Genomic DNA, 11,481 nt, shown 5'->3' with positions numbered 1-11,481 from the left:
ACCTGGGTGACTGAAGAGGTTCTGGCTGAGCCCGCGTAACGGAATGCTATCTTCCCTTTTCTTCAGATATTTGGATTCTAGTCCTAAATTTTCAACACTTAAAAGTAAAAGAGTGTTTTAACAAAGTATTATTTTTTCTTTAGTAATTTTGAATGTTACCTAATCTATACACTACACATAATATACACTTGTAGTCTGTTCAAGACAAATCACATTCTTCAAAGATTTCTTCCCTAAGCAATGATCCATACACAAGCTGAAGCGCCCTCCTCCCAGCACAGAGGAAGTCACGTGAGCAGCACGCACAGCCCGGGAGCTGGGGTGAGGGCCGTGGAGGCGTGCGCGTTCTGTGCTGTGCGTGCTATAAACACGCGTGCATGCCTGGAGAGCGTCGGTATGACGCAGGATGTGCCATCTCATCCTGCATTTAATCTTCTTTCACCAAAAGCTCTTCAAAATTTGTGCTTCAAAGTTGTCATTATTAGATATTAATACATATTTTAACAATAAGGAATTCTGATTAGATGAATACAAATACAATATTTCAAAAAAAGTATGTACTTATGTTTTTTCCCTTTCTACCACTATATTCATTCTTTCCAAACCTGCCTATTGTAAACAGTTTCTCTAGCAGTATATTTGTAATAAGAAATTAAAAGCTCTTGCAAAATAATGGCATTACAACCTTAAAATTAAATGATGGTCTTTTCCCAAGTTTCCGAGAAGAGTTAAGTAGGTGAATAGGTATTTTTCCAATTTTAACATTTTTTTCTTTAATCTTCAATACCCACCGCCACTTTCTACTAGCTGACAACAAAAAACCAGTTTTAAACAGAAAGAACTAAAAAAATAGCCGAGCAGTGCTAATTTGATGTCTGATTTTGTACTGTAAATATGATTGCCACATTTTCTGCAAGTAAACTGGCTTCTGGTGTGTGTGACACAGTAAATACATAAACATGGAGCTCCACCATTGGTGGGAATTTTGGAATTCTGCCTCCTGAACAAGGGAGCATGAGATAAATAAACACACACATTTCAGGACCTCGAAGAATTCTGACCTTATTTAAAAAAAATAAAAAAAGAGGCTCACAACATTATCTATTTTAATACCCATCTTGGTGGCAGTTTTAGAGGGGCCAATGAATCAAGGCCAGAAAGTGGGGACAAGGAACCTTTCTGCGCCATATTAGTAATTCAGTTACAAATACAGGGAGGGTGACGGCTGATGACAAGGGCCAGCAGCCAGCAGCCAGCCGCCAGCCGAGAGGGCCATCCAACTGCCATGAGGAGCAGATGATAAGAAAACAGCATCAACGTGGAGACCGCCCAGGGAGACGAGTCGGCACGTTTGAGTTAATTCAGCCACAATTCACTGATTCAACGAACTTCACTATGAAAACGCCGTTTAAGCCATAAACACAGGAGGGAATCTCTGAGCAGGCACAACAGAGATCACAAGGTGACATCAACGCTTACTTATGTAGCTATAGGACAGTCCCATTGGCCTTTAAAAAACTTTTTTTAAAAACTGGTTTCAGACAGGGGCTGGCGGGAGAGCAGCACATCTGCTGTGTCACTGAGCGGTGCCCTCAGAGGCTGCCTCCCCGGGGCGCCGACGGCAGCGACCCCGCAACCCTGGGGTGGGACGGCGCTCCAGCCAGCTGAGCTCACTGGCCAGGGCCTTCCTCTTCGTTACCAGAGGGTTCTGGCGGGTCACTAGCTGGCTGTCACATCACTCTGGGAGCGTCACGAGAGGAAGATGGCCACGCAGGGAAACGAGACCCGGAGTGATAAAGTCTCCCTCTACTTCCCCAAGGACATCTGTCAGGGGGCTTCAGCTACGTAGAAAATTCTTCTATAAAATAAAATCTTACAATATAGCTAACAATATCCTACAGTTTGAAAAAAATAAACAAACATGAAAAAACCTCTTTTTTTTATAGCCAAAGGGATGGAACTGGAGTTGCATGATCATCAACTAAAAATGTCACAGATAAGTAGGAGCCATAGCTCTTCAAGCACCAATAAAAATTCCTTAAGATGACTCTCAAAACTGCAAACAGTGAGTTGTAGGTCAATGAGTACTTACTTTTCCTTGTCAGCTGAGCACGGCTCACTCACGGTTGTTCCCAGCGGGACGTCTCCGAGGGCCGCGTTTGGTTTTGTAAACTGCAAGTTAAAGTGAACCTACGGAGTGAGAAACACCTCACGTAACTAAGTTACTGAGAACCGAGACGCTTCTCCATGGGGAGGTGGTCACACTGCTCCTGCGAGCAGAGGCCCAGGGCCAGCCTCCAGTGGGCACACAGACACGTCTCACGGAGGAGGCTTCGTCGGCAGCAGCCTATCGCTCTTTGCCCAGAAGGTTCCTGCCACACGAGCGAGATGAACAGCAGCAACAGAAACACGAACACTAATACACTGTCACAGCGCTACAAGGAACCATGTTCTGCAATGACACATTCCCCACACGCTCTTTGAAAATTCTTTCCTTTTTAAGAACTTTCAATGCCTATGTTATACTTAAGGATTCTCAATTAGGGCTAGAAACTTGAACTTTGAAATACTGTGCGGTAATCCCAACATCTCTGTAGAAGTCTGGACTGGAACATCAGCACGGAAGACACAGAGGTATATTTAAAGCAGTAACGACTATAACTGAGTGGGTTTCACACCAGGAACGTGTGAATGGACCTACATTAAAAAGTCCAAAAACATAAGTCAGCATACATGACCACGTGGACACAGACACAAAAGCACAGGAAACAACACGATGTTGGTGACCCCACACTGTACAGGCCAGGCAGACACGAGCGTGACAGGTAAAGGGATGAACGAGAGAGAGGTGCAGCCAGACCTGGCGATCACGGTCAACGTTCCAAAGACACTAGTTTTCCCACATTGATCTACATGTTAATGTGATAACATTAAACACAAAGAATTTTTTAAAGCAAGACAATGATTTGAATATTTCTTATAAAAGAAACATGCAAAAAGAGGAAAATTAAGAGATGTTAACACACAACAGTTTCTGGCCAGCAGTCATACACAGTGAGAAACGGGACAGAACAAACAGAAGGGGTGCCCCCGGCACTGAATGTGCGGGACGGAGCGGCACCGCCCTGCGGAGCAGCGGGTCCCCACCAGCTGACCACGAGCCACCAGCAAGGCCAGCCGCAGGGGCTCTCGCGAGAGCTGCAGTCTGCACAGCGACGCGCACGCAGCTTCACCGTGACAGCCCCAAACGGAAGGTGTCACAAACAGCCACCCGACGCGGATGGATAAGGACCGCGACACAGCCACGCAGACGCCGGCACAGCGCGGAGCATGAGCCCCTGCCGCACACTGGCCCGGCACGCCCCCGGCGCTGGGCGAGAAAGGCCAGGGACACCGCAGGCTGCGTGGTTCCGTTCACACGACGTGTAGAGGCACATGTATAGACTGAGAGCAGGTCAGTACTGCTTAAGGGGAAAGAGTGAATAAACTGCAAAAAGCACTAGGGAATGTTTTACTAAAATACGAAAAACGAGCATGGGCTGGATGTTGATTTTAGCGCGCCTCACAGGACGAATCAGGGGAATAATGACAGTGACTGAGGCCAACAGCAGACTGTCTGGAACATAAAAATATTTATGACATCATTTTATAAGGTTTAATATCCCAAACATAAGTAAAATTGATAAACAGAAATTTTATAAATAAATACAGAAAAAAATGTTCCTCAAAAATCGGGACAGGCCACCCAGGCCAGAGGGCCTGTGACCCGCCCGCCGGCAGACACACTGCACGGTCGTGGGACAGCTGCTGAGCACGGGAGCCGCAGGAAGACGAGCCACTGGCCCACATTAACACAGCGCCCGTCAACGAGGGGACACAGGCGCACTGGCTGCTTCACAGCGGGGGCAGCAGTCACCAAAGCAGGCAGTGACGACAGCCATCACCTGAGGTGTGAGAAGAAATCTGTAATTTTGATTTACATACATTTTTTTTCCTAAGTAAGAAGTGGAGAGGCAGAGACAGACCCCGTATGCGTCCAACCGGGATCCACCCGGCATGCCCACCAGGGGGTGATGCTCTGCCCATCTGGGGCGTTGCTCCGTTGCAACCAGAGCCATTCTAGCACCTGAGGGGGAAGCCATGGAGCCATCCTTAGAGCCCGGGCCAATTTTGCTCCAATGGAGCCTTGGCTGCAGAAGGGGAAGAGAGAGACAGAGAGGAAAAAGAGGGGGAAGGGTGGAGAAGCAGATGGGCGCTTCTCCTGTGTGCCCTGCCCGGGAATCAAACCTGGGACCTCCACACGCTGGGCCAACACTCTACCTCTTGAGCCAGCTGTATAGGATGACTTACATATATTTTTAATCTCATTCTTCAATTTCTATTTTTGAGTCCATTTTATTATTAATAACAACAGACCCTTATGAAGCAGTTATAAAGCAGGTGATACATTATAAGCAAACACATGAATGCACTCAAGCCCACAAGAGTCCAGGAAGGTCAGAACCTCCTGCTCCATTTACAGGAAAAACGAGCACGACCGGATGTTGATTTTAGCGCACCTCACACAGATGGAGCAGCGCGAACCCTCCCTGCAGGCTCCACGCACTTCAACACTAACGTACACTGTGCACAATGGAGTAGCACAGTAACACACGCATGTAATTCACACATAAATATCCACGCCTCAGAGAGCAGGCTCTAAGTGTTCTGTTTTCACTGTTGGGGACACATGACCAAAGGGCATGGAGATCAATGACACAGGACACACAGAGGTCCTGCTCCTAGCTTTAAGAATGTCCTCGTTACAACGAGCCCTGCTGAGCTACCAGAAAGGAAACCCCATTAGTTCTAAGTCATGTTCATTCCTGTCAACCTGCTCTTGTCCTCATTTTGGACATAATTCCTGGAAAACTGTTTAAAATAAAAAGCAATTTTAAATTCAATCATAATTCTCAAGAAAAAACTGACTCTGTGATGCAATCACACTTTGCATATACTGATATTAAAAACAAGAACATTCCTCTGAGTGTGCACATCTAATTCTCCTCAATAAGCAGTGGAAGAACAGTCAATGAAATGCACCTAAATACTGTTTACATAATAATATTCTAGACATAAAAACTATTCTCAAAGTCCTAGACAATCAAGACTATGGCTAAAAATAAGCACAACCCTAACACAGCAAATTGACTTTCAAGGCAGCCCAAAAGTAACTTCAGAAAAAGGTCATAACAGCATTTTCAATGTCCTCAATTTTATCTTTTATAATATATTCTTTTCAAAAATGTCTCCAAGAGGCCCTGGCCAGTTGGCTCAGTGGTAGAGCATCAGCCTGGCGTGCAGGAGTCCCAGGTTCGATTCCCGGCCAGGGCACACAGGAGAAGCACCCATCTGCTTCTCCACCCCTCCCCCTCTCCTTCCTCTCTCTCTCTCTCTCTCTCTCTTCCCCTCCCTCAGCCAAAGCTCCATTGGAGCAAAGTTGGCCTGGGCGCTGAGGATGGCTCCATGGCCTCTGCTTCAGGCACTAGAATGGCTCTGGTCACAACAGAGCAACGCCCCAAATGGGCAGAGCATCACCCCCGGGGTGGGCATGCCGGGTGGATCCCGGTTGGAGTCTGTCTGATTGCCTCCCCGTTTCCAATTTCAGATAAAAAAAAAAAGTGTCTCCATGATGTAGGGGGAAAAATCAACTTAGACCTGAAGTTAGGAATGAAAATAAGATCAGTGGTGCGTCTGGGTGGATGAGACCACCATGCACATGATCTATAACCTAGAACGTCAGTAATAACAACGAAGATGAAGGACCCCAACAGGCACAGAAAAGCCTCAGCAGAGAAATCCCAGCCTGGGGGGTTGTGAGCATGGGCGCCCAAGGCAGCGTCAGCCAGGCAGCCGCAGTCCCCTCAAGCTGCCCGCCCAGAGCCTGCAGCACAGCGCGCCCAGTCAGGCGGGAGCGGCAGGAGAGGTGAGCAGAAGGAGGAGTAACAGGAGACGGCTGGACAGGAATGGATGCAGTGTGAGCAGCGGGTGGGCAGACTGTCACAGATCCCGTGATTTGGGACACACCCCAGAGCACAGGCAGCGCTTCCTGTAAACAGACTCAAGATTTTCAGCGACATTCACCTCACAATCACCAACACTCAGCAACCGAACTAAATGTTTTAAGGATGAAAAAGATTTGCATGTTAATAACTTGCCATATTAAAAAAGATTTGCTTACCTTTGGTCCTGAAACGGGGTGCATGATACTTTTGGCAGATGCAGGATGAGGGAAGGTGTTCTGGAAAGCGAACACAGAGGAGACAGGATAACCAATCCCACAGGCTGGGTAAGTCAGTCTCCCATCAACCTAAAAGAAAAAAGAAAAAAAAGTTAAGGATGAGAAATTTGTTCTAAAGCAGGGGTCGGGAACCATTTTGGCTGAGAGAGCCATAAATGCCACATATTTTAAAATGTAATTCTGTGAGAGCCACACAACGACCCATGTACGTGACACATTATCCAATAAAAATTTGGTGTTGTCCCGGAGGACAGCTGTGATTGGCTCCAGCCACCTGCAACCATGAACATGAGCGGTAGGAAATGAATGGATTGTAATACATGAGAATGTTTTATATTTTTAACATTTTTTTTTATTAAAGATTTGTCTGCGAGCCAGGTGCAGCCATCAAAAGAGCCACATCTGGCTCCCGAGCTGTAGGTTCCCCACCCCTGTTCTAAAGAGGATCTGCTCATTCAAGAGGCGCAAGCTCCCGCTGTAGCGGCCGGGGTTAAGAGCGCCCCTGCCAGCCTGCCCGCACGCAGCACCAGCAGGCGCCTGGCCTCTTCCAGGGCTGCGCATGTGCGGGCAACCAGCAACGGCCGCCACTGGGCCAGGGCTCTGAAGCACTGGGCTCGCTCCGGCCTCCAGATGGGCCACATCACAGATCAACAGACTAACCAGGGATAAAGTAAAAATTTTCTGCCAGACTGAGTAGAAACAAGATCATCAGTGTCTTTAAACTAATTGAGACAATTATTGGCTTTGCCAGTAATTTTTAATAGAGCAGCACTGCCAGTAACCGAGGTCATGAGGCATTTAATGAGGCCCACGGACATACACCTGCAGCAACTGCCCCAGCGCAGCGCGTCAGAAGTGCTTCTCACACAGCTGTCACCACTCCTCAACTCTCACTGAGAACTAGGGGCTCTTCCCACACTTTTTCCAACTGAGCAGAAACCCTTGACTCTTAGACGCCAGTTACAGCCTGACTGCTGGAGCAGACCCAACCGGGCGTCCGGATTTTAACTCCCCTGCCTATGCGGCGCCAGGGCCCAGGACACACTCCCAGGCGCACATGCTGATCTGAGCATGCCCTGCGGCTGGGCGGCCCCCACGCACGTCCAGGTGCACGCACGGAGGACCACGGGGCGGCTCCAGGCCAGTAAAGGGACTCGCTTACTGGACGGACTTACAGCCATGCGCTAGACGAGCTAAGGGGCAGTTTAAGAAATCGGGGCTCGGCTACGATCGGATGCCATCAGGAAAGGGGGTGACAGGCTGTCCGGGTGTCCCAGTCAAGCTCATCTGTAAGGCAGGAGAAATGCGCTAGGGCCAGAGCCGCAAATGGCAGCCAAGCACTCGTGACCAAGGACGGGATGGCCACCCTTTTCCGTGGCTTGGCTATGTCTGTCTGTCTGAGCTCAGACACGACCATCGAGCGGTCTTCAGCTGCCCTGACCCGGCAGTCAGTGGGCTTGCCCGGCGCCGACAGTGTGAGCCCCGGGGCCCTGCCAGAGCGCCAGGCCAGCCCCCAGCTCCCTACATCTCCCTTCCCGCACAGGAACGGCACGCGGTCTGCCCTGGAAGCCAGGAGGCTTTATGTCAGAGCCACTTTTCTCCGGAACCTGGAGCCCGTGAGCCCGCAAGCGGGGCTTCTCTTTCTGATGGAATTCCGCTCAGCTCCCTTGCACTGCAGTTCTGAACCCGAGCCCACGTCTCGCCTTGTCCGCCGTCCTGGACGCCTCCTAAATAGTGCGCGCCTGCGTGCACAACCTTTCAGCACACTTGGCATCACTTTAGTTAGCACTCATTTCTGTATCTATTAAAATCTTACAGGAAGTGACCCAGAAACGCAGCCTCTGTTAGGAGCAGGCACACCTGCACGTCCCAGTTCCCGCGACCTAAACTCCATTGCCCCTCCCCCCCCCGCCGCCCCCGCATGTCTGCCAGCGCCGGCCCCTCCATCACAGGCCCGCCAGCCCGGAGCCACGCCTCCGAAGTCCCTGTGCCTGCCCGTCACCTACCGCACCAGGGTTAGGGGACAGCCCGCTCCTGGCCACGCTGCCGCCAGAATGCACAGGTGGGGTGGTGGGAGGGCCCAGCATGTCTGGCTTCCTCACCAGCTGGTTCTCATTTAGTTCTTTGTTCAACCACGTGATTACTTACAGAACAAGGGAAAGAATTTTATTAGACTATTTTTATGTTCCTAATATTTTAAACATTTAAGTTTTTACAACAATATAGGTTAACTTAAACTTCTGCCATTCAAGATTCTTATTTTAGCAACTGCAACACAAGACCCCTTACTCTGTTACTATCTGAAGTATGTATTTCTGGTAGTCAAGGGTGTCTTTGAAGGCTTTGATTTCTAGAATATTTTACAGTTTACTTATACTTAAAAGTTCACATTCAGATCTGACAACCAATACTAGAAACTCAGAAAAATGTTAAAGGCTTAATTTTATATTTTAGTTTCAAGTATTCATATTATTGCTATATGCACATACAGCAATAAAAAAAATGGTAGTAAAGAATTTTAAATGTAAAATATAGTTAATATTTTCAATACTTGATTTTGTGTTACTGATACATGTGAGATAGTTTTTATAATGATGGTAATTTAACAGGGAAGGTGACATAGTTAACAGAGTGTACTTCAAGCAGAATTATTTGTATATAGTAATATCCTGATTTCCCTAGACTTCTATGAATTCAAATAAAATATTCAGGTTAAGACTAAAACTACAAATTTCATTTAAATAAAAAGATCACACATACTTACACTTTTCATTATTTTTTAATAGCTGTTTGCTTTCTTCAAGTTTTTGAACAGTAGCGTCTAACTGTTCTTGTAATTTGCATACCTGAAATATGTCAATCGTCATAAGTATAATAAAGACTAAAATAAAAAATGAATATATTGCTATTAAATGGTTGGTACCTCTTGTTATTAAATAATAGAGGAATCAGCTAACCTATGCAGTAAACACACACACATGCACACTCAAGTTATTTGAGTCAGAAGAACTATGAAAAATAAGTTAACATCTATTGAATCCAGTCATGCTCTTCAAAAAGAAAAAGAATCCAAGCCAGTTTCTAACATAACAAACTACAAATGTAAAACGTGCATGCGAGGGAATTGGCTGTCTACAAACAACCACACATGCGCAGTACGCAGTGTGAACTACCTCTTGCTCTTTACTTCGGAGACACTGCCCAACCTCTTGCAATTCCTTCTGTTCCTTCTGTAGTTTCTCTTCCTTTTCCGCCAGGAGCTTCTCTTGCTGAATGGTAACTGTGTTCTTCAGTTTCAATTTACCCATTAAAGTTTTCAGATCTCCTTGTAACTTCTTGATGATTTCATTTGCCTATAAAAGAGCTTCATATGTGTACTTCTACATAATTCAACAGATATTAATGTTCTATTAATTTTTAAAAACAAACCTTAAGAAGTTCCGCTGATAATGATTTTATGGTAGCTTCGAGTTTTCCTAGTTGCACCTGATTTTTCTCACCATTTTCTTCTAAAGCCACCTGATACATTTGTAAAAACATGAATAATTAGGGCACTAGTTTAGGAAAAGCATCGCTCTATAACTGCAATCACCAATTTGTTTACAAAAACTTAAAATAGACCTTTTGTTCTTGGATTGTATCAAATGCTTCTTTTGTTCTTAAAACAAGCTGGTCCTTGTCCTTGATTTCCTGTTCTAAAACAGCCACTTTTGTCTGCAGCTGATTGATGTGCTTTTCTTTCTCGTGGCACTCGGCGTCCAGCGTGGCGTTCTCTCTGCGCAGAGCCAGGGCTTCCTGCTTAGCCCGCTGCAGCTCCTGGGGGAAGAATGAGCGTTGCAAACAGTGCAGTCGGCTCTTCCGTTCTCGGGAACTAAGATGTTTAAAACAGTTCTCAGCAATGGAGCGCTCTGCTCATACACTGGCCAGTTCCAGGGCTGAGAGAGAATAGTCACCTAGCCTACACTGAAGCATTCCGACTGCCCAGAGTACTACAAAGACGGAAACGCCTTACCAGCTGCTGTGCAAGGGGAAGGGGTGGGGGGTGCAGATGCCTACTGTCGGGACAGAATGCTGGCAGATCTGACCACACCGTCAGTCAGGTGTCAGTCTCTAAGCCTATGAGTGCGGGATGGGGGTTGGAAGTCTTGTGAACTAGAGCAACATGGTGACCTGTGTATTTAAATCCGACCGCTTTAACAAAATCTACGTTTTCTGGTCATTCATAACAATACAGAATAATGCTAGGAAAACGTCTACCATCAGTGCCAAAGCGCCAACAACCGTGCCACTGCAGCAAGACCTGTTAAAGTTTCTCTGCGGCCTGAAAAAAAAGGCTGCAGTGAAGACAGGCCAATAAGAGAGAGGGCTCCAATCCTCATTCTTCCACTTACTGGCTGTGTGACCGTGGCCAAGTTACTTAACCTCTCTGTGCCTTAGTTTCACCACCTGTAAAACAGGCATAATAAGACCAGCACTTTAAAGGAACTGATCTGAGAATTAAATTGCTAACAATGATATGAATCAATATGTAAAGCACCTGCAACAGCACTCGTCACATGGCAAGCAGTCAGTAAGCACTAGCTTTACCATCACTCCCGTTAGCACTGTTACGACCAGACACTGAACTCCGCAGTCATCTGGAACGCGGGCAAGCGGAGAGAAAGGGCAGCCTGTCACCGGGCACCCTGCACCGTCTGAACTGACCGCCCCAGAGGGCTGTGCACATCCAGAGGGACACCACCACACAGGGGTAGTACCTCCTCGAGCCCGGACAGCTTGGCTTTCAGCTCCCGGATGGCGGAGTCGCCCTTGTACTTGCGCTCCGTGAGGTCTTTGTTGGCAGTTTCCAGCTCGGCCAGCCGGCTCTGCAGCTGCTGCAGGCTTCGCTGGTGGAGGAGCTCCAAGTCCTTCTTCTGCTGCTCATGCTGCTGCTGGTGCTGAACCTGCGCCTTTAGTTAATGCAATACATACAGGACCAAATTCAAAGGGGAAGAAACCAGAAGGACAGACATGGGAAAACTAGTATTCTATATAATTATAAGGTTCTCCTGTTTTGAAGATCTATTTTCAATAATGGATTTTATGAAGGAGAAAGGTCAACATAGGCAAATTTACAATTAGAACCTCGTTCATAGTTTCTGCTTCTCCTAAAGTCTAAACCCACACACGTTTAGATATAATGGTCTTCAAGTGCAGGGAAG

At 47.1% G+C, this 11,481-nt stretch overlaps 1 protein-coding gene across 1 annotated transcript in view; it reads right to left on the bottom strand.

Moving 5' to 3' along the window:
• SASS6 (SAS-6 centriolar assembly protein) overlaps positions 1-11,481 on the bottom strand; it is a 28,016-nt gene that overhangs the window by 3,191 nt on the left and 13,344 nt on the right. Inside the window, exons 8-16 of the mRNA XM_066353481.1 lie at positions 11,038-11,229; positions 9,902-10,096; positions 9,710-9,799; positions 9,454-9,633; positions 9,045-9,126; positions 8,287-8,423; positions 6,221-6,349; positions 2,093-2,190; positions 3-97 (exon numbers count right to left, since the gene is read on the bottom strand). Coding sequence (XP_066209578.1) covers positions 3-97; positions 2,093-2,190; positions 6,221-6,349; positions 8,287-8,423; positions 9,045-9,126; positions 9,454-9,633; positions 9,710-9,799; positions 9,902-10,096; positions 11,038-11,229 — 1,198 coding nt within the window. The remainder of the gene's footprint in view (positions 1-2; positions 98-2,092; positions 2,191-6,220; positions 6,350-8,286; positions 8,424-9,044; positions 9,127-9,453; positions 9,634-9,709; positions 9,800-9,901; positions 10,097-11,037; positions 11,230-11,481) is intronic.

Source organism: Saccopteryx leptura, chromosome 11 (assembly GCF_036850995.1).
Source record: "Saccopteryx leptura isolate mSacLep1 chromosome 11, mSacLep1_pri_phased_curated, whole genome shotgun sequence".
NCBI lineage: Eukaryota > Metazoa > Chordata > Mammalia > Chiroptera > Emballonuridae > Saccopteryx > Saccopteryx leptura.
This window is presented reverse-complemented; position numbering and strand designations above follow the sequence as displayed.